At 40.9% G+C, this 23898-nt stretch overlaps 1 protein-coding gene across 2 annotated transcripts in view; it reads right to left on the bottom strand.

Moving 5' to 3' along the window:
• Ralgapa2 (Ral GTPase activating protein catalytic subunit alpha 2) overlaps positions 1-23898 on the bottom strand; it is a 267925-nt gene that overhangs the window by 185863 nt on the left and 58164 nt on the right. For both annotated transcript variants that reach the window (XM_029473906.2, XM_029473907.2), the window contains exons 7-14: positions 22691-22806; positions 21423-21561; positions 19514-19713; positions 16008-16235; positions 7628-7795; positions 6562-6699; positions 3756-3904; positions 418-529 (exon numbers count right to left, since the gene is read on the bottom strand). In XM_029473906.2, coding sequence (XP_029329766.1) covers positions 418-529; positions 3756-3904; positions 6562-6699; positions 7628-7795; positions 16008-16235; positions 19514-19713; positions 21423-21561; positions 22691-22806 — 1250 coding nt within the window. The remainder of the gene's footprint in view (positions 1-417; positions 530-3755; positions 3905-6561; positions 6700-7627; positions 7796-16007; positions 16236-19513; positions 19714-21422; positions 21562-22690; positions 22807-23898) is intronic.

The following is a 23898-nucleotide window of genomic DNA, read 5'->3' as shown; positions in this document are numbered from 1 at the left end:
AAGTAGTCAAAGGAAGAGAGAATCGATGAGGCAAGGGAGTATGTGCCAATTCCTTCTGCGACCTCTACATACACCATCTGTACTACACATACACTCTTCATATATATCAGTCAAGATCTAGGAACTGGTGAAGAGGATGTTTCCTTCCTCAACCATCACTTCAGCTCATCGTGTTCCTGACTATCAAACTAAGCAAACTCTCAAGCAAACAAAGAGGAAGAGAATGGCAGAGAAGGAAGCCTAAAAACAAAACTCTAACTGGAAAACAGATCACAACTTTTAGGACAATGCTAAGAAGGAATTTTTCTAAAAATGTAAAGTTAATTTGATATAACTTGTAAATTTTTCAGTAATTAAAACTAATTTGCCAAGCCTACTTTAATTCTACACTTGCAGCATGTAATAAAAAAGACTTACCCTGAAGAGCAACCCTGCCAAGCTCTGGGCAAACAAGTCCTTTACATGCTTATCCTTTGGCTTCTGCATGACAGCTTCTGTTATCCTGAGAAGGATTTGCAACATCTGCTCCCTGGGCCACCCAAAATAAAAGCTCATATTAATAATCACATCTCCAAAGCCCTTTGTAGGTATGAGATCTCTGCAATCAGCAACACATGTTGTTTGGGAGTATTAAAATTCTAAGTTCCAGTTAGAGAATAAGCATCTTATTTTAATCAACATAAACTACTTGGTGTTGCCACAGTTCTACAGCATGCTTTGCACATCCATGCTAATTGGCAGGATGACATCTTCCAGGCATCTTCCCAACCTGACTTTTCTCCTCTAAGAAAGGCGAGCAAGACGGTTTTCTCCAGTTGAGCCAGCACATCAGGGCTGAAGCCAGCACTCACTGAAGGAATAGATGAGCCTGTCTGAACTTATACGGTACCCTGGCATTCTCCATCATTATGTTACTTAACCTGGGTAGCTTCCCTTCTGACTTTGTGATAGAAAACATAACTGGCTCTTGGCTTTAATATGAGGACATAGGCAATCAATACCACTACTTGACTGTGGTTCCTGCAGAAGACAGGAGGGGTTTAGAAAGGTCAGGACTGAACACTCATGGGCAGAGCATTTGTGCTTGGCAGATCCTGCTTATACCAACAGTGAACACATGGGATGGCTGCGGTCACCATAGCTCAGTCATCATGTGCTACTGTAGTCTTACAGAAGAGGGCTTTACATAATAGGCTTAAAGAATTAACACAGTACTGCTAATTATGACAATCAGTGTTTAAAACAGCAGAGGATCATTTTTTTTCTTTCTTACATAGCCAAGTTGTGTTTCTCATACCCTTGGACTCAGTGGGGATGGAGAACACATTATCTTTTGTAGAGAGAAGTCCACTCTCATTTGGTTTCTGTAAAGATTTGAGCTCTAACCATTTGTTTACCTTCACTACTTTCTTCTTGCTCTTTGTACACTCTAGTGAAAAGTAAGCAAAGAATACAACAAAGCAAAGTGGTCCAGACCAGAGAAAGAGATGTGTGGGAAGTGGTTTCTTTTCTCCTGTTTCTGTACAGTAGACACATGATGCAAATTCTTAGCCTTCTCATGCTACAATGACCTCTGGAGACTTACTCTGGGTTCTCTTGTTATTTGGCTCCATTGGGCTTTAGTCTTGGTTTAATTGTTTGGCAACATCGATTCTCACAGCACTCTTTTCCATCTGGCTACTTGTTTAGCACTGTCAGAGATTTGAAATATGTAGGAGAAAGACAAATGTACCACCTGATCTAGACACATGTACACACATGTACACAGTGCAGGACAGAAGGTCTGAAGAGAAAAAGTGGGAAAAGAAATGACAGAGCTGGGGCCCAGAAAGATGGCTCAGTGGTTAAGAGCACTGACTGCTCTTCCAGAGGTCCTGAGTTCAATTCCCAGCAACCACATGGCTCACAACCATCTGTAATGAGGTCTGATGCCTTCTTCTGGTGTGTCTGAAGGGAGCAATGGTGATGTACTCATATGCATAAAATAAATAAATAAATGTTTAAAAAAGGAAGAAAGACAGAAAGAAAGACAGAAAGAAAGACAGAAAGAAAGACAGAAAGAAAGACAGAAAGAAAGACAGACAGACAGACAGACAGACAGACAGACAGAAAGAAAGAAAGAAAGAAAGAAAGAAAGAAAGAAAAGAAAAGAAAAGAAAAGAAAGAAATTACAGAGTTAGAAGTGTCCTGCCACTCACAGCCAGGATATCCAGTTCCCTGTCCCTAGTCCCTGTCATAATGGAGCTTTGGTTATTTGGTGCACTTCTGTGTGCTCACAGTAGATGCTCAGGCATTAACTGCCAAATGGAAAGAAAAGAAACAGAGAGGAAGGGAGGAAAGAGGAAGAAAGAAAGGAGAGGAGGAAAGAGGGGAGGGGGAGCATGAGGCATTTGAATTTAAATATGTAGAAAATCCAGGCAGCAAACCGTGACCCCTTTCTATGCTCTACCATGTTTAGTTACTGTTTGTATTTCCACAATTGTCTTTTTATAATTTTATCTGGAAATCTCTAAATTACCAAAGGGGGGGGGGACAGTTGCTTTATTTTACTTCCTAGAATTATAAAATGTGTAATGTATACAGATCTCATAGCTTTCTAAGAAAAGAAACAAAAAATACTCTTCACACAGCTGTGGTGCCAGGAGCATCATCCAGCTGAAAGCATATCTCATGGGGTGCTTCTGACTGCTGTGAGAGGGGACGGGGTTTACATCACACTGTGCATTGCTGTAATGTTTCCAAACTTAGCTACTGCACTTGATGGAAATACTAATTTAAAAGACCGGGAAAGGTGACCTTGTAATTTACACTTTCAAATTCCCATTTTGATACTTATTTGTAAACTTCTGCAAGGCACAATTCTTCTGATCCCACCCTTCTCTCTTCTTGGTGGCCTGTGGCCTCTGACAGCTCACTCTTGCCTTATTTGGGGGCTTCTCACCCACTGTGGACAGACACCTTGTACAACACCAATAGTGCTGGCTCTAGGACACCCATAAGATAGGTGTGGTCCTGGGAAAATTTCCAATACAGAAGGGTGTCACTGCCACGGGACCTCAGTGAAGAATTACAGGTGGCTAAGTGTGATGAACACACCCAGGGCAGACCTAGAGGCATTTCTAAGACTGGCTGCTGGTGAAGACATTGGGGATGAGGGAAGCATGGCTCAGAGCTTGCTGCTCTGCCACTGAGAACACCGAGGGCAATGTGGACACTATGGGAGACAGGATGGAAGACATCTAACATTTTACCCTTGAACACACAATTAATAGAAAAACAGCAAAGAAAAAAGAGAAGGAAAACTCAGGACACACTTTTGACTGCACTCTTCTGTCACTCTGACTACATAGATTTTTAAAAAATAGTTTTTCCAAGGTAGATTCACAATAACAAGTTGAAGGAATAAAATTCAAGTTTATAGTACTTCAGGACACTACCAAACTTTGCTCTTATAAAGAATCATACTGTAAAGCCCATACTACTTATCATAAAACTGTCTAATAAGTATGAAGTGGGAAATCTACTACAGAGTAACATAACACTACCTTCTGTACATGAGCATCTTTAAAAACAATCATGAAAATAAACTAATTATCCAAGTGCTGGGTACCCCCCTTGCCACATTTCACACAAGGGGCTGATGCTCACCTTTTTGCCAGTTTTGAGAAGACATTAGATAAATGGAAACCTTAAAACTTTAATTATACTGAAAAGCAAAGGCAGCTGTTTTAGATGTTAATCTGAAGGAAACTTACCATGTCTTTTGATTCATTGTAAGCTCCATTATCATCCGCCGAAAAATAATCAGAACAGCTTTAGAGGCGTCTACTTGTTCTCTCAGGAGCATGGGAACTTCGGCACAGGGTTCCAGCAAAAAGACATTTGCAGCATTCGTAAGAAAGACCTTAAAGCCAACAATTTTACATTAGAAAATACAATTAACCATCTACATCTGAGAAAAGTTTGCCTACAGATAATATTACCTTCCTTCTACCAATGAATCCTTCTGGGTTACTTCCACAGACTACTTCAATACAGCAAATGGCACCAACACATGCTCCAGGTATTATGGCCCACCCCTTCGGCTTGCCTAGGTGTATACCTAGAAGGCCTTTCCCCGCTACTCCATATAGACAGTGTTACTTTAGCCATGAGTCATAAAAGATTTGAATTTGTTATATCTTTCAACAGTAACAACAAAACAACAACAATAATTAAAAATAACAAAAACTAAGACCACTGTATCAGGGTGACAAGGTCTGGGATGCAAAAGTCACAGAAGAGCCCTGTGGCTAGGCAACAGAGCTATAACTTTTTCCAAAGTGAATTTAAGACATCAAGTTGGAGGAGTAAGAATCAATTTATAGGAAACCCATTCGATGCTGATAGAAGCTCACAGCACAGCACATGAACCCTGCTTCCTGGTGGAATATTGTTAGTGTCCTTGAGAGGCGTTAAGAACTGAATAGTGGTGTACCTGGAAACACACAATGTCACATGGACATGCTGCATCTTCTAGAATCAGGCCTTTTTTTTGCACGTGTATGTATGTCAGGGGTGTGTGTATGTGTGTGTGTATGCTGCTGAGGGGATGGGGGCTGAACATATGGACATGAGAAGTTGACATCAGGTATCTTTCTCAATCCGTCTACATCTTACACAGTGAAGCAGGCTCTCTCCCTGAACTTAAAACTAATTTTTTCTGTGTCTGTCCAGTTAACTTAATCCAGGGATTTCCCTACAGTTATAGGTGAGCTGGGCAGCCCACCTGGCTTCTAGAAACTCCAGTCTTCACATAGTGTAGTTTTACAGCTGAGCCATCTCTCCAGCCCCAGGGCTTTTTTTTTTTTTTTTTTTTAAATAGGAGAAATCTATTATGTAGCAAGAAATAATAGTCTCAGTAAACTCTTAAGATGAAAGCACATTATAAGAGTCAGCTGGCTACTCTATGCTCTGCCCCAGATCTCTGAGGTCCAAGGTCTCTGTCCTGTGGCACTACAGCTGACTCAGGTCCTCAGAGAGTAAATTACTATAGTGAAAGAAAATGGTAGCATTCATAAGGATGATGCTAGTGGCCCAGAAACTTCAGATATTCATTGTTCTTAACTTGGTAATAAAAGAGGATAGGATTGGGGCTAGAGAGATGGCTCAGTGGTTAAGAGCACTGACTGCTCTTCCAGAGGTCCTGGGTTCAATTCCCAGCACCCACATGGAGATTCACAACCATCTGTAACTCCAGTTTCAGATAATCAAATGCCCTTTTCTGGCATGCCTATGGTGCACAGATATACATTTAACCAAAAGATTTGTACACATAAGATAAAAATTAAAAAGAAACATAAATCAGATGGGTTCTATCTATCTGCACATTTAGCCTTTTGTAGGTCTTCTTTAGATTAAACAGTATAAGCACTGAAGCTGTGGGAACAAACCCAGCTTCTCTGGCTTTTCAGTACAGGAAATCCTAAATAAAATCATAGGCTGATCAGACAGGTTCAAATCAACATACTCAAAAAAAAACAAAAAAAAACAAAAAAAAACTATGACAACTTCTACAACTTAAAACCTTTATAAAATTAAACGTCCCAATTTCATAGAAAAAAATCACTAGTCATCACTACCAGATAAAAGCACAATGTGGATTTGAATAAGAAAAGGAGGACAAAGAGTTTTCTGGTTAAAAAACTATAGCAGTCTTAGTGACAATGTCTTTATAGGAGTAAACCACAAATAACATAACACAAAAGGTTTTAATTTCATGTGTTGTTTTCTTAAATTTGAAAATCCTGCCCACTCCCAATTAAGTCTTCCTATACTGCACTTTTACTTTTAATAATAGCTTCAAAAGACCAACACAGGAATACTTATCAGTATATTGGCATTGGATAAGGGAACAACAATCAAAATTATGTCCAATTTGTACTCATCCCAATCAGCAGTAAAAAATGCTATCTTATCAGACCTCCTTCTAGCCTCTTTCCCCAAGAACAACCACTCAAGAGACAAGTTACTGAATACAATGAGAACAAAAACAATTGAAATCCTGTTGCTTTTCAAGCTGTAGAGCTACTGGAGGACTGCAGTCCATATGAAAGGAGAGAGCGACAGGATACAAGGACCCCTCCAAGTATCTGTGTCAAGGTCACAGGCTATAAACATGAGCTGCAGCAAGTTTCTCTGATTTACATGAGTAAAATCATCTTTCCTTTCTTTAAGATTTATTTTATTTGTATTTCTGTCTCTCTCTCTGCGTGTGATGTGCACGTGCGTGTGTGTGAAAATCCAAGTAACTATTCAGATGTGCTTGTGTGCTTGGAAGATACTTTCAGGTACAAATCATATACATTTCACAGTCAGTATAAAATAATCCTTTTTAAAAAGCCTGCAACCAGTTTCATGTCTTTTTTAAATAAAAAAAAAATATTTTCCACTTGCAGATGAGAAGAAAAACTTAAGGCCTCTTTAATGCCTAGTGCTCAAAATTCCAGTACATGTCATATGACATCATTCTAATTATGTCTTCTCCACCTGGCCATCTTTGTGTCCCCAACGGCAGCATACCTGCAACATAGCTTGGGCCCCAGCTTTCACATTTGTGTTGTCCTCCTCTGTCACACATCCTCTGCTCATGGCACTTGTGAAGGAATACGTGCGTCCCCAACTGGATGACCGTTTATGACCAGAACTTTCAGATGAGGCCTTCAGAAGATAACAATCCATTAACCAAGTAGAAGAAGCCTAAGTTTCCATGCTCAGCTCCTTCACTCTGCTCAGCACTCAAGCCCCAGCATTCAAGGTGGTCTCAGCCCTCAGTATATCCTAGGAGAGCCAAGTGGGCCTGATGCTGGGACACAGAAATTCTACTTGCTTATTGATTGATCTGACTTCTTAGCTAACTACTAAAATGATTTCACCAATATTGAAACATCAAAATAACAGAATCAGTATAAACACTTAAGTTTTAGTCTGTGGCTAAAAATTTTAAATATTGAAAATTAATTTAATCAGGAAGATAAATATAATTTTGGTTCCTTTTGTTCTTGGGATGTTTTGTGACGTCACTACATTTCTTTAGGCCTGAGTTTGGAAGAGGACAGTGCCTCCTGCAGGAAGGCCACACTCAATGCTGCTGACACCCCAGAGATGCTAACCTTTACTCTGCTCAGCTTTTCAAATATTTAATACAGATTTCTTTTGCACAGTTAATGGCAAAAGACAAATCTGGCAAAATATTCTATGTTTAATTTTTTCCAACAACTATTTATTTAAACGAATCAAGGAGAGGCCATCAGCTTCTCAGTCTCATAGAGAGAATTGTAAAATGTGAGAAAGCAGTGTCTTGCAACAGTGTCTAAGAAAGTAGCAGTGTGTGTGTGTGTGTGTGTGTGTGTGTGTGTGTGTGTGTGGATGTGTGGATGTGTTTTCCTAGTCTAACTGTAAAGGAGACAACTGCCCAACAAAGATGGAGCATGAACGCTGCTTTTTAGGAATGCCCTCACAGAACCTAACAACCTGAGAGTGTCACCTAAAGGCCTGCCTTCATGGGCAGGGTGGGACCCTTGGCTGAGCTGGTTTACTTTGCCAAGATGTACGTACCCTCTACTCAGAGGCCAAGTGATAATGTTACCTCCTTGGAGTCAGTCTCTGAAAGTCCTAATTTGTCAGCATCTTCTTGAGCAACATCCTTTTTATCTGGTTCCTCCATGAACACAGGTTTGTTCTGGAGGATCCATTTCCTATACACTTGAACTACTTTTCTTGTTACAGATATCTCACAGGAAGGCAACAAAAATGCCTAGAAAGAAAAAAAAAAAAACCTCTTTAATGACACATAAGCTCAGATTACAGACATTTCCATCACCCACTTCAGAAACATTTAACTTGTACAGACACACTTTTGTACACACCACTTATCTGAAGAAAAAAAGACATCTTCATAATTAGCCCAGAAAAATAATGAAGACTCAAAGATCTTTTTGTCTTCCAGGTAGGTATTTAAATTGTCTATGTATAATAATTATAACCAAACTTGTAAGTTTTCTCAAAAACAAAACAAACGGCAATGGTTTGTAAAGTAATCGACTGGCTGTGGTGGGGACAGGAGCTGGCTGCACTTATCTGCGCTCAGGTGAGCCATGCTGGGAGCTGGAATTGGCCTGCTGGGGTAGAAGCTGGAGACTGCTAAAAGTACAGCCTCTTCTTGCTTATTTTGCCCTTTTCTTCTGCTTCCCTCGTCTTCTTTCCATCTCACCTTTGTTCCTTCCTCCCTACTTCCTTCTCACACACTTTTCTACATTTATTAGAACACCAAGTACAGCCGCAAATGTTAACCAAGTGGCCACTTGTAACACTGCACATTTGTTAGAACTTAAAATCAAAACAAACAAACAGCAATAACAACAACCACAATAACACCATACGTATATATGCACAGGCCAGAAGTCAACACTGGCTGGCTTTTTCAATTGTTTCACCTTCTTATTTTATCAAAAAAGATCTTTCACTGAATTTAGAACTTGGCTATTTGTCTAGACTAGCTGATCAAGAAACCACAGAGGTCTTCCTACGTCCACTTCCCAGTGCTAGAATCACAGGCACAGGGCACACTTTATTTCATGGGTACTGGGAATCTGAGCACTTCACTAAATGAACCATCTCTCAGCCAATGAAATTTTTAATATTAAGAAATTAATTTTTTATGTATTTGTGATTTAATACGACTAAAAAAAGACTTGAAGAGGAAATGCATTTGCCTGCTGTATCTCAAATTTAGGACCTAGTTCTATATGCAAGGTAGGCAGGAAGGACCCTACCTACCCCACACTCAAACGACTACTTTTCAGACAAGACCACTGAGTCACAGGAAACCAGAGATAATTCCCAAGGTTACAAAGTGACTTCCCAGACTTGTTTTAATACCACCCCTAAGTTTCACAACAAAGAACCTAAAGACAGGCAGCTATCACTGCAGCATTGGTGCATAAGATAGAGAGATGCCCAGAGTGGCAGCCAGATCACATCAAATTCCAGAACACAGGAATCAGCATTATCAAATGATTTTTAAAAAATGAATCAGTATTCTGCCGTGTAACTCAATAAACATAAGAGATTAAGACAAAGTACGTGTTGTTTTATTTATTCTTCCTGGGTTTTAAAAAATTATCACATTTCCCTCTTCCCCTCCCTGTCCCCTTTCCACCCAGGTTCCTCCCCCCCACACACACACATCTCCCGTGATTGCTTTCTTCTTCCTCCCAAGTGGGTATTGGGTGAGCGAACAGGACTGAAGCCCTGAGGGCCAGCATAAAGAATGGAAACAGGCAACCTTGAGAGGTAGGAGGTGGGAGGGGGGTTCTAGAATGTACCAGAGACCTGGGAGGTGAGATACTCTCAGGATTCAAAAGGAGGGACCTTAGATGAAATGCCCTACAGTGGGGAGAGAGAACTTGTAGAGTCCACTTTCAGTAGAAAGGCAGGGCATCAAGTTTAAGGATAGGGTTGCCATCCCACAGTCAAAAACTGAAAGAACTGCAGGGACAAAAATGGAGAAGAGCCTGAGGAAAAGGAGGCCCAAATTGGGATCCAGCTCAAGGGCAAGCCCGAAGGCCTGACACTGATGCTATGATGTGCTTACAGACAGAAGCCAAGCATGACTGCCCTCTGAGAGGCCCAACAATCAGCTGAAGAGTTAGATGCAGATTTTTACACCCAACCAGTGAACAGAAGCCAGTGACCCCTGTAGTTGAATTAGGGAAAGGCTGGAAGAAGCTGAAGAGGAGGGTGACCCCATAGGAAGACCAGCAGTCTCAGCTAACCTGGACCCCCGAGATCTTTCAGACATTGAGCCACCAACCAGGCAGCATTCACCAGCTGATATGAGGTCCTCAACACATATACAGCAGAGGACTGCTGGGTTTGGACTCAGACAGAGAAGATGCACCTAACCTTTGAGGGACTTGAGGCCCTAGGGAGTGAGGAGATCTGGTGGGATGGTGGTGAGGGGTAGGGATATTCTCTTGGAGACAAGGGGAGGGGGAGGGGGTATGGTATGTGGAACAGTGAGAGGGTGGACTGGGACGGGGATAAAGTCTGGACTGTAAAAATAGATTAAAGAATAAATTTTAAAAAAAGAAAAGAAAATACATAAAAGAAAAACATTATCACACAAATAAAATTAAGAAATTTTCACACTGATGCTATTAACAGTGACTATATTTGCTTTATTACATATGTATCTGTCAACCCACTCCTCTAGCCTTCCTTTAACCCATTCTATTTCTTCCGCACTTTATTGGCTCATTCAATCTATAAACACTTTAGACTCTATCTCTAAAGTCTGGTAATTGCTTATTGTACATTATTTAGAAAAACTTTACAAAAAAGAAAATACAGAGACTACTAAATCAACTGAGGAATCTAACTCTGAAATAAAGACATAGCATATTAGCCTCCTCACAGAGAGCAAGGAATAGTTCTTGAATAGGGGAAAATTAAATTATTTTTAAAATATCTCTACCAACAGTCACAACAATATGATATATAACATGCCACTAAATATTATTGGAAATATGCTGTCATTTTGAATTAACTCACAACTTAAAAAAAGTGATCCACTGAATAGAAAATCTAGATACCAGGTATATTAGAACCTGAAGTAAATTAAATCTGAAAACAAAACAATCCAGGTTAAAAGCTGTGTGTGTGGAGGTTGGGCAGACGCTAAAGTGGAAACTGAGAGAAACACAAGGGAAATCTAGAACACAGAGGAGAAAAGGAAGCAGAGTAAGAAGGATGGGGAGCTGGGGAGTGCCACAGCATGGCCATCAGATGGGGAGCTGGGGAGTGCCACGGCATGGCCATCAGATGGGGAACTGGGGAGTACCACGGCATGGCCATCAGATGGGGAGCTGGGGAGTACCACGGCATGGCCATCAGATGGGGAGCTGGGGAGTGCCACGGCATGGCCATCAGATGGGGAGCTGGGGAGTGCCACGGCATGGCCATCAGATGGGGAGCTGGGGAGTGCCACGGCATGGCCATCAGATGGGGAGCTGGGGAGTGCCACGGCATGGCCATCAGATGGGGAACTGGGGAGTGCCACGGCATGGCCATCAGATGGGGAGCTGGGGAGTGCCACGGCATGGCCATCAGATGGGGAGCTGGGGAGTGCCACGGCATGGCCATCAGATGGGGAACTGGGGAGTACCAAGGCATGGCCATCAGATGGGGAGCTGGGGAGTACCACGGCATGGCCATCAGATGGGGAGCTGGGGAGTACCACGGCATGGCCATCAGATGGGGAACTGGGGAGTGCCAAGGCAAGGTCATCGGATGGGGAGCTGGACAGAGATGCAGAGATGGAGCAGAGCAGTATGCGCCAATGGCTGAGCTCAGAGAACAAGTTCACAGTCATGAATCTCAAAGGCAAGCAGAACAGATACAACAATCTTTCAGTACAACTGCTAAAACCAAGGGCAACCTGAAAACATTAACAGCAGCCAAAAGGGAGAAAAGAACACTTTCTTCAAAGGAACAAACTTCATGGTTTATTGTTACTATCAAACAGAAGCCATGAAACAAAAAGCTGAATATTCCACATGCAGAGTGCATGGCTAGTACAGTATAGACAGAACATAGCAGCCTGAAGAATATACTTCAAAGGTGAAAGCAAAAGACATTTTCAGATAAGAAAATTTGTTACCAACAGTCATGAACTAAGGGGAGTACTAAAAATTATCCTTCAGACATAAAGGGAAATTATCCTAGGTCAGAAATTTGACAAAAAGAGCTTTTGTAGAATTCTAAATGAATAGGGTTTGTGTGTGTGTGATATGAAAAGTATGGTGCACATATATGCATTCATTTTATAATGTGGATTTCAAATATATAACAAAGTTCCATAAGCTGAGGTGTTAGAGAGGCATGATGTTTTCTAGCCATTAAACAATTACAGGAGCGTGTTAATACCTACCACATATGTAAGTACTGAAGAAAGAAGGGACAATTAGCCAAAAACAACAACAACAACAATACAACAACAAATAACCCTCAGTACAATTAGAATGTGAAAGGTAAGACTTGATTTACATCCAAGAAAAGCAGTTTCTATGTTACATGGAAGTAGAATAAAGCTGTAATCAAAACACAGAGGTTATAACAGAGGTTATAACTATTTAAGAAAAAGTTTTTAAAAATCACATGGAATTTGTAAGAGAAAATCCAAAGCATATGTACATGAGATGTACACAGTAAAAAGGTAGAAAAATATGTGTCATGCAAACACCAGAAGGCAACATACTAACACTACACATTCTATTTATAAAATTAGAAGCTGCTGTCTCTACATCAGATCACGGCCATCACAGAAAGTTATGAGTGGACACAACTAGATTGGTGTACTGTGAGGGGCCTAGTCCCAGCAGATACATCTTTAACTCAACTCCTACACCTAAGGCTCGGGGAACACCATGAGAGGATTATAAATGCCAGATGACCAGGAAGTCTGCTTTGAGACGGTATCTTCTACAGTCTCAGCAAAGCCTGAGCAATGGCATTACCAACAGAAACATCAACAGATGTGGTAATTTAGAAAGAAGGCAATCTCATGGAGTCCCACACCTAGATAAAAAACGGTAAGTAATAGCTGAGAGGGAGAACTACCCGCTCCCAGGTGGATGTCAGTTGGAAAAGGAGATGGGAGTGGGAAGAGGGACACGGGGGGTGGGGGGGTTGAAAAGAAGATAAATAGGAGATGGGTTGGAAGGAGCAAAGGGCAGAAAGGAAATGTCATTAAATTTTAAGATTAAAAATAAATTTTGAAAACATGAAAGCTTCTTAACAATAAACTATCAATTTACAGGAATGCATAGCAACTAGAATATATACTGATGCTACAGAGAGAAAAATCTAACTAAATTAGTTTGGTTTCGTGGCTAGATTAATCACTAAGTTTGGTGATCACACAGCTGAACAGTCAACTGCAGGTCTCCCACCAGCTTTGCTACAGAGAGCAGCTCTGGCTGAAATCACCTAGTGGGTTAAACTCTTTGCTCTGTGAAAAGCTTCACTTCACTGTCTTGCTCAGGGAAAGTTGTTCTTTCAGCTATCTTTCCTGCTTCTCCAGGGACAGCTGCCTTTTGACTACCCTGGGATGAAACATGCCTGCTATACACTTTTGTAACTGCCGAGTTAGCTATTCCTGAGGAAAGGATATAAAATGGCATGGGACATAATGCTATTTAGTCAGCAACTTTTCTTTAAATTTGCAGAATGAACCCAGAACCTTTTATGGATAACAACAGTCTGTGTGACAGAAAAGCAAACTAACCAAAATTCAGAAATAGTATCATTCCTGCCAAATTCAAAAGCCTACCCACCTTTGCCCATACCCAAAATCAGTATCTATGGAGCCTTATACCTGCAACCCCTCAACATGGCTTCTTCTTTTTCTAAGACATACAAGAGTCCTCATCTTCCAACTTGTCAGCTTGTTGCCCATAAAGTGCTTCCTTTCCCATCACCTTCTCTCTCAAATGTGTGGTTTCTCCAGGCAGCAATGAAACTTGACTTTCTGTATCCTCTTAGTCAGGGTTTCTATTGCCATGATAAGCACCATGATCAAAAGCAAGTAGGAGAGAATAGGGGTTTAATTGGCTCGTGCATGCCCATCACTGTTCATTACTTAAGGAAGTCAGGACAGGAACTCAGACAGAGCCGGAACTTGGAGGCAGGAGCTGATGCAGAGGGAGGCCATGGAGGAAGTTGGCTTATTGGGTTGCTCCTTATGCTTCCCTCAGCATGCTTTCTTATAGAACCCAGGGATGGCCTCACCCATAATGGGCGGGACTACCCACATCAATCACTAATAAGAAAATGCCCAGGCTTGTCTGCAGCTGAATCTTAATAACGCATTTTCTCAATTGAGGCTCCCTTCTCTAGTTTGTGTCAAGTTAGCATAAAACCTGCCAGCACATACAGCTATGCTGCAACTGATGCTCGTGCAAAAATACTGCAAATGCTCAGACTTTCAAAGGAAAAAAAGGAACATCTATAGCTACAGCAGGATACTCTTATTGGACAGAAAGCTCACAAACACAGAAGAGAACTGGGAGAGACGCCAGCTGTCTCAGGCCTGCTCATTAGACCCTCCACTTCAACAGGTCCCAGTTTTTACCTGTCACTCCGAGGTCTGTGCAAGATCATTTCCTTACCTGGTTTAGTCTATCTCCTGCTGCTCCACTCTGCTAGGAAGACTATATGCTGAGCTCTTCTGCTCTGCCCCATAAATTTCCAATTCTGTTTCCTCCTTTTTCTAGTATATATTTTTGTTACAGTTTGTTGCTTACTGCAAAAATGTTTATCTTTTTTAAAATGTTAAATGTCCTCATGCCAAAGCTTCAACTTTAGAACCAAAGTCCAAAGTCCTTATAAAGTCTTCCTGGCTCTGGTTTGTATGGTGAGATTTTTGGCTTATAAATTCCTAAGTGCAAGAGAAACCTAAGATTATTCTACCCAGCTAATCTCTGGCCACATGTACAAGCCTAAATAAATAAATAAATAAATCCACACTCACTATTTTTAAAGAACCAAAAAAAAAAAAAAAAAAGAGAGAGTCAGAGTTTTGGAATACTTTTTTGAAGCCACTCAATCTCAATCTCTCTCTCTCTCTCTCACACACACACACACACACACACACACATACACACGTTACAATATCCAACACAGCAAGTACTCTAAGGCTGTGGAACCAAGGTAAAAGATTTGCTAAATACAAAACTAAAACAACCCTATACATTATGATTCCTAATCAATTTTAATAATGATACATTTAGCTAGTTACTTACTTAGTGTTCTGAGACAAATTTCCATATAGCCCAGGGTAATTTCAAGCTAGCCATGTAGTTAAAACTTAGATTAAAGTCCTGTTCCTCCTGCTGCCATCTCTCAAATACTGGGATTATAAGTTTTTAATCATTGGTCAGTGGTACATTTATCTGTTATAAGATAGATTTCTAATGTAATAAAATTGGCTAGCCTTAAGATGCCAGTCAAAACTGATCCCAGATATGTCTGCCCAGGAACACCAAACCTGCTGCAAATCACTGGCATCACTCGACTGCGGCCCAGCTTCTGATCACTTTCTTTTCTTTCCCTTGCTCTTTCCGGCTTTCTGCTCCAGCTCTTCCCAGCTCTTCCTTTCCTACCTGAGGTATGTTATTCCAGGGTCCTGGATAAAGAGCTTTTCTCTCCTTTATGTCCTTTCTCATTCATCTCATATCTCTTGTGCAACAAACATACACACACACACACATTCATTCATGTCATGTAACATTACAGGGAAATTACAACTTTCTGAAAGTGCCTCTGGGTTGTGCGAGCTCTGAAAGTCTCCAAACACTGGGTTTACTAGGCCCACCCTCTGAGCTGAGTCTACTATGGAACATGAAAGTATTTTTTAATTTCCCTTTGTTATATAGATGGGAAAAAATGTAGGTCAGAAAAACTTGTGACAAACTAAAAGTAAGACTGGAAGGGACATTTTTAGGCCAAATCATCAATGCTATTTACCGTGTCATAAGTAAAACCACAATGCTACAGTTTGGATCTGGAATGCACCAATCTTCCCCTGGGCCAACGTGTGACTTGGTCCTGGCTTGGCTCTACTGGGAAGTGGCATAAACTTTAAGAGGTATGATGTAGTGGGATAGCATAGGTCATGGCAGAGTGTGCCCTCAGACAAGACTGTAGGACGCTAATCTCTTGATCTTTTTCTCACCCATCCATGAGGTAAACAGGCCTCAATCTGCTTCCTGTTCCTGTTTAATATGCTGCCCTGCCAAAGGCCCAAAGCAACAGGACCAAGTGAACCTGGACTAAGACCCTTGGAACTGAGACAAAATACACCCTGTGTTTACACTGATGTCCCTGAGCATGGCTTAGAGCAATGGGAAGCTGATTGACAGGAACAAAGATGACATCAACTTTATGACTGTATAACACACACTGACCTGTCGAAATACTTCATTCACAAAATTCACATAACCCCGTGTTGACAGGAGGATCCGCTGCACCATCTCATACACTGTCCGATGCTCCTCTTCAATGCTACAAAGACTGGAGTTGCTGAGTCTTCGGTCAGACAAGGTGCTGCTGTTAGAATGGCTTTTGTCCTGCTCTGTGGACCCAGCACCATCCAGCTCTGGCACCTTCTCTTGTATTGCACCACCACCAACAGTCTGGAAAATGTCATCACAGATCTCAGCAATCCACACCCTCACTCACCAGCACCTAGCAAAATGTGGGTCCTGTCCTGCTCATTACCTTCTGGGTTTGTGAATGTTGCAGGACTAGAGAAGGAATGCACACTCTCATAAACGTGAGCATGTGCTCTGTCACTGATCCACGCACCTACACCCAGGTCTGGCTTTGTTCCCAAGTACTCTGATTACCACCAATTGCACAGGGTACGTAGCAAGATGAACATCAGCAGTTGCCTCAAACATGGACACCTGAACCTCTACTTACCAATTTCCTAATTAACCAAATACTCCTTCCTGAACTCAGTGACTTTAACAGGAAAACTACTAAGATATTTCAGGGAAGAGGATGTGAAATCTTGTCAGCTAAAAAGTTTAATTTGCATTTGTGAAATCACAGAGTAAGTTGATGTGTAAGTGCAATGTGTGCCATCATCACACCAGGGCTCTATACTTACACACTTACTCTGCTGTCACAGAGGTGTGAAAACTTGGGAGACTGCTTATAACAAAAGGCTCAAAAGGCCCAGGCTCAAAAGGCTGGTATTTAATATTTTCCATCTATCCAAAATGTTGTTCTTGGAGGCCCCCGTGGCCATATAAGAAATCTAATGACCTTGTTAGTGAGACAGCATAGATTAACTAGTTCCAGCCAGCTTTCTCTCCAACTAGCACTAACAGGCTTGTGGATAAAGTCACCTTAGATCCTCCAGACCAACCATCCACCAGCTAAACGATCACCACTCAAGGGCCCATGAAATATATTACAGGTATCAAGCCAGATTCTGTCCCACTAAGTAAAAACAAAACATAGTGTTAATGGGGTTCTGTTTTAAGACACTAAGTTTTGAGGTGGTTAATATTACAGCAATGAAATAATTATACTAGCATGAAGAATTATGTAGTATCAAGTTATTTAAACATAAGCTCCAGACCTAAGAAGACTGCTTAGTGGATAAAGCACGTGCTGTACTATTATGAAGAACTGGCTCTAGAAGGAGATCTGGCTTCCATGCACTAGAATCAAGCTGGAATGTGAAGCTGTTGGCATGAGACCATCCTGAGAGTCAATGCAGAAACAATGTCTAGTCCTCTGGTACATGCAGAAGATCTATCAGTGAAACAATCTACCAGGCCAGCACTACCATGGCTCAGAAAACTACACACTGCCACTTATTCCTTACCTTAATCTCTCTGCCACCCTGGTGCCCTCTGAACCCCACAGCTCATACTGAGACAAAAGCATTCTCAGAGTCAGTCTAAGTATGGACGCCCACTGCTCATGAAGCAACTCTCAAGGGTAGGGCATATCTCAGTTGTTTTGTTGGTGATGCCTGAGTGTGATGCCACTCAGTTCCTCTATCCTGATCTGCCAATCCAGTCAGCACATCCTATTGCTGCCTCTGCAAAGTTCAGGAACAGAGAAGACTACAGCAGTAGTCACCTGACAAACATACACAACCCTTCAGAGTTGTCAGCTTGTATATGCCACCGTTCTACCCATTCTTCCCAGGGGCCTGTAGGTCATTGGGAGAACTGTCTCAGAATTAGTAAAAGTGATGTTTTATTACTATAATTAAAGAATTATAAAAACAAATATGCTCAGCTGCCTTGCCATCTCAGTGGTTTTTAAATCCCCGATAGGCAGAACCAAATCCATAGGACTGACTGACCATGGACTACAACCTCTAAAAGTATGAGTCAAAAGTAAACTGCTTCAAGTTGACTACTTCAGGTATCCTTGCCACAGTAACAAAGAGCCAACTAACAACGGAACAAGAAAGTTTGTTAAGCCTAGTGCTAGGGAAGCTGAGTCTAGAACACACATCATTAGCTGGTCTTTTCCCTATCAAAAGTACTAGTTTTAGACCAAGAAAAGGATATTGTTTCACTTGGGGAACAGAAAACCAACAACTCTGCATATATAGCAAAGGACTTTGTAGCAAAAATATGAATTCTATTATGAAACAGAACTTTAAGTATATTTTAAAGTCTTTTATAAAACTAGTATATTGTTTTAAAACAGTTTTGATCACCTTGATAAGGATAATAGTTTTTTTGGTGCTTGTTTGTTTTGACACAGGGTCTCTCCATATAGCCCAGCTGTCCTGGAACATGCTTTGTAGACCAGGCTGGTCTCAAACTCAAGAAGATTCACCTGCCTCTGCCTCCAGAGGACTAGGGGCAAAGGTGTGCACCTCCACGCCAGCTCACTTACTTTACGCGTATGAAAGAATATCATATTTCAAATCTGAAATAAAAACTTTGAGGAGACAAATATACTCATTACTGTTTTCATGTCATCTTTCAAAGTATAAAGTTAAGGGGGTTTGGTTTGTTTTGAACTATCTCTCAGGAAGCCCTTTGTTGTTCTCACTGTACTTCTATACTAGAGGTTCTTTTGAAAACAAGTTTGCCCTCTGGGTCTCCAGTAAGTCCTCTACAATGGATCCATAGGCTATAAACTGCTTGGTGCTCCTCCTTCTGCCAAGGCACCAATGACCTTGAAATACAGCAACTTCTGCTCTGCCTCCTCCCGCATATGTGTTTTTCCAGCTTGGAGCAACGTCCTATTTCTGGAGCCTCCTTGACATCAGCAAACCTTCAATAAGTGCACTACAGTTGCTGGCCCTGTTCTTGGGGACAAGAAACAACGATAATCAACCCACACAAAACCATGACCCCTCAGTGATACGCCTGATCTCTAAGTTCTAAAAACAGTAGTGTTGTACCAAGTACACACACTGAAGGCCCTCCTACCTGACAAGTCTTTCCTGAAGGCCTCAGAGAAAGGCGGACTTCTCTCTAGGAACAGCATCATAAAGCAACAACTACCCCGGGATCCTGAGCTGCTGGCCCAAGCCTCTCCTGAGATGGCAAAGGCTGCATGACAGCATGAGCCCTCTCCATAGGCCACATCTACAGAACATGAGGGCCTTCCAACTGGTGAAGGAAAGGCAAGACCCTATGCCTGTGCTCAGAAAACACAACACCTACAAGAAGGAGAAAGAAGGGAGGCAGGAAAGTATCCACAAGAGCTACAGTCCCAGAATGTTGCTCACCCCTGAGACTACCTTCTTATAGCAACTCCAATACTGCATAGCTCCTGACCAAAGATCTCTCTAAAACCTCAGACCTACAGACAAGCGAGCCAGTAAATCAAACCTACAAAATCCGTAGTTCTAACATTACTTTGCTAATGTGCTTGTGTGCTTATTATACAAGAGAAAGAGATTTTAAAATGATGGTTGTCATACCTGGATGATTTTAGGCAATACATCAACTCCATTTTTAGTGTTTTGTGTTGCAGTTAGATACTTTTTTTCCAAAAAGAAAGTTACAATCCATTTAATGAAAACAACACGAGCTGCCATGTATGGAATTTTTGTACTGTAAATTGTTTCATTATCTCGAGTTACAGTAACATATACTGGCTTTGGTCTCAAATGGGGAATTTCTGATAGAAAGAAAAAGAATACACAATTAAGTTAGTGAATCTTAACATTACATAATCCCTGTGAACTGTTCCACTTAATCAATATATTACATATATTTGGTTGTTTAGATAGCAATTAAAAGTGATAACCTATAAATGTTTAAAAATAGCATATTCTTGCAGGTTTGATTCTGATTTTGCCTTTTAATATAAATAAAAAGAGGTGGCCATTGTCTACATACTGCAATAGTATATAGTCACACTAATTGTTCTTGTTAACAATTATTAAAATTATTTGAGACTATAATAGTGAATATTATCTTCATTTCTAGTATACTTAATTTAATGTTATTTTATGACTGAAACAAATGTAAAAGCATACATGAACTTTAACAAAAAATATCTAAAGCCGGACACTGTGGTATAAGTCTGTAATTGCTATACTCAGAAAGACAAGACTTTTCATCTAAATGAACTCAGAAATTCATGTTACATCTTTGAAGTCTCAGGTACCACCTTTTCAAAAGAAAAGGTCAGTCCTTTAAGTTCCATCAAATATGTATACTTTAATTCCGGATTCCTACCTCGTATCTTAACTACTACTTATATTTCTGGAATACCTTAATGAGGCAAAAAATATTGACAATAAATAACTTTTTGTTGTTACTTCTTTTTCATTACAGAATCTCTAAATATAGCCAAGGTTGGGTTCTAACTCACAATTCTGCTGCCTCAAGTTTCCAAGCCCTAGGACTGAAGCTATGAGCCACCATGACCAGTTTGTTTCAATATATAACTTTCAACCTAGCAACATCAGCAATGTACAGTGTTTTTATAATGAGCACATATAGTACAAAGTCAGAAACAAATTTTGGAAAAAAAAAATATATATAACAAAATACAGGTCCCAGGACCTCTACAGTTTTTAAAATGCACCATGCTTCAGCTAGTCTCCTTTCTCATATGTTTGTGTCCATTTCTGTTTGTGACTCTCTCTCTCTCTCTCTCTCTCTCTCTCTCTCTGTGTTGAATTAGTTTAACAAGTTCTACAAGCAGAGTACAGTCCCTCGTGACCTCTTCTCCTCCAAAGCTATTCTTAATTATCCATCTAACTAATTTCTGTCTTTCTAGGGAGAAAAACGTATAACCACTTTCCCCACTTTAGTGGATGATTCCATCCTGTGAATTCTAATTTCTTATAAAAGGTAACTGTAGGGGCTAAGTTAAATGTTCTTTTCTGTTTCCCAGTATTCTGGGGGCTTCCTATCTGTAGACTGTCCCATCACAAAAGCATCTCCCCCATAAGCACCTGTCAGTATCCTGGTAGATAACAGCCCCAACATAAAGTGCACTCCTCCAGCTGCGTGCCCTGGGCTGGCCTACCTAGCCATTGAGCAGGGTGTGGCATCACTAAAATTCACTACATATATGAGAAGACTGAGAAATGCAAAACATGACATTAAAAAGTAGCAAACATACAAAAATAGCATAACACATTCTATTTTTACAGAAGCCATGGACCTCTTTATTTCTATGAGGCAAAACCTCTTCACATGGGTTCACATAATTGAATCGTTGATTAGGTAACTTTAACTTCTCATAACAGCATTACCATTCAATATGAACATAAAGTAACTATTTCGCTTTAGAACACTCACAAGAATTACTATGGAAGCTACTGTACAGCTGCCCTGTGGATGACACCCACACAGGAATCAGACAGTACTTACCAAGTACAGGTTTGTAGATGTTGGTTAACTTAGTAAATGATGGAAACAAATGAGGAAGATAATACTTTCGAAACAACGTAAAAAGAAATTTAAAACCAGTATCTTGATTCTCTTTATTCTTCCACTCCAAGCTTGCAGCCTTTAGATAATATATGGGAAAGAATATTTGCATATTTACAGTTTAAATTAATGTATACAAACAGGAAATATTACGCTGAAATTCCTATTATAGATTTGTAAATGACAATATTGGTATATTGGTAATAAAGAAACTGTATCTCAACAAAGCTCAAAAGACAGTAAGAATTGCAGGTATTGTAAACCTGAACAAGAACCCATGACTAGGTGTCAAAGGCCCAACGGCAGATCCTACTAATTTTGCTAAAGGGACACACTATCAAATTCCTTCCAAATACGTCATCAGAAAAGCTTCTCCATGCGATGAGTGACGATTACTATACAGGCTCACAACTGTGCACAGTGCAGAGAATAGCAGCTGCAGGTGCTCAGGCCCCTCAAAAGAACACCTGCATCACCCCTTCCCCACAGCTTAGGAACACCAGGAAGAGGAGATAGAATATTCTAAATGTCAGAGGTCAGGTAGGACAACGACAAAATGGTTTTGGACTAGACATGCAGGTCCTATCACGGCAGCTGTGGTTGCCTGCACAAGGTCAAGACAGTCAACACTCTGAAATGGACAGAGGAGGAGGTTTTGGCAGGTGGCAGCTGCTGGGCAGAGAATCAATTTTCTTCATCAGTGTGGCCCACAGTAGGCTGCCCATGACCCAGCAGATGGCCCTCACTCATGCACATCTGGACAGCTGTAATTGTACTCAGTAGGATATTTTAAAGAGGAGAAGCTGGGTGAGGTGGTATACTCAGTAGGCAGATGAGATCAAGGCCAACCTGGTCAAAAATAAGTTCCAGGCCAGCCAGAGCTACCCAGTGAGACCCTGACTCAAAAAAAAAAAAAAATTAGAAGGATGATGGAGGGGGAGACTCAGGAGGTATGAAAATGATGTAAATATACTGCATTTGTGTATGAAATCACACACACATATATATGTAAAACTGCCTTAAATAATTCATATGAAAAGTACTTGCTGAAGTGGCCCAGCAACAATGCATGCCCTGTGTTTAATGAATCACTACATAAAATTGCCTTAAGGAAAGCAATACAGCCATACAGAAAGAAGAAAGGCAGTAACTCTCCATCCATCCCATGAAAATGAGCTCATCAGTGAAACAGCTATGATTTTTCTGACCTGAATAACCATGTATTTCAACAGTATTTGAAGAAAAAAGCAGGTTTGGTCCTCAGCAATCTTCTCCCCTGATATGGCTGGCAGAAGTGGGGTGATTTCCTCTGGGTATATTTTTGCTGAAAGGTAGAAAATAATGAGAGTGTATTCACTACTGCTGAATTTTAAATAAGGTTTCAAAATGGCCTTTATTACAACACATCTATGCAGCCACTGAAACTTCTCAGACTGAACCCCAAGGCAGTATGTACAGGATGTAGGGCCCAGGATAGAGGTCCTCAGAGGCTTCTCTCTCTGGACCATTCTTTTCCATTCAAAGTCTGTTTTGGTCAGCCTAAATCCAGTGCAAAGAAGTGTTATACACTAAGTTCTCATTCACAGAACACAAATAGTCCAATGAGGCCACTACTGTCCTTTCAGACATGCTACATGGAAAAACACAGCTGGCAAAGTAAGATGAATGGCCTCTTAAAGCAACAGTGGTGAGACAACAGTGGTTTGGGAAAGCAGGTTTAAATTTCATCAGCTGGCACAGAACACTTGTGTGAAGTACATCTTCCCCTGCATTCCACTCCTGTTTCGGTCACTTCAGAATTTCCTCGTTATAATTTAATAGAAAACAGGCTCCAGCTGTTTTGTTCTGGTTTGTTTGGTTGGTCAGTGGTTTGGTTGACTGGGTTAAGACAGAGTCTCTCATAGAGCCCATGCTGGCCTCAAACTTAGTAGGTAATCAAGGCTGACCTTAAGATCTTGATGTTCCTGCCTCTTCCACCCCACTCCCCCCAAGGGCTGGAGTCACAGGCTGGCATCACCGCTCCCTGTACACAGGTTTTTTAGTCTTTATTTTGTGGTACTCTGAGTTGAACCTATGGCTTTGATAATAATGTCTTTAGGAATCCTCCGTGAATCACAAGGAATGATTCCTCTTTGGGCTTCATTTCTATTCAAGAACATCAACACCAAGGAAAGTCTCAGGGTAAGTTCAAGAGCAATTCAGGGCCTGGAGAGGTCTCAGAAGTTAACAACACTGGGTTCGCTGCTCTTCCAGAGGACCAAGTTTGGCTCCCAGCTCCCATGTCAGGTGGCTCACAATCTAACTCCAACCCCTGGGGGATCATCTTGTTCTGGCTTCTTCATATACCCATACACACGAGGCACAAGCTTACAGATACACATATATACGCACATACACATAAATAAAAATTAAAATT

The sequence above is a fragment of the Mus caroli genome, unplaced genomic scaffold (assembly GCF_978045245.1).
Source record: "Mus caroli unplaced genomic scaffold, Mus_caroli_1 scaffold_2, whole genome shotgun sequence".
NCBI classification, from domain to species: domain Eukaryota; kingdom Metazoa; phylum Chordata; class Mammalia; order Rodentia; family Muridae; genus Mus; species Mus caroli.
The sequence above is the reverse complement of the archived record's forward strand: the minus strand, read 5'-3'. Positions and strand labels throughout refer to the sequence as shown.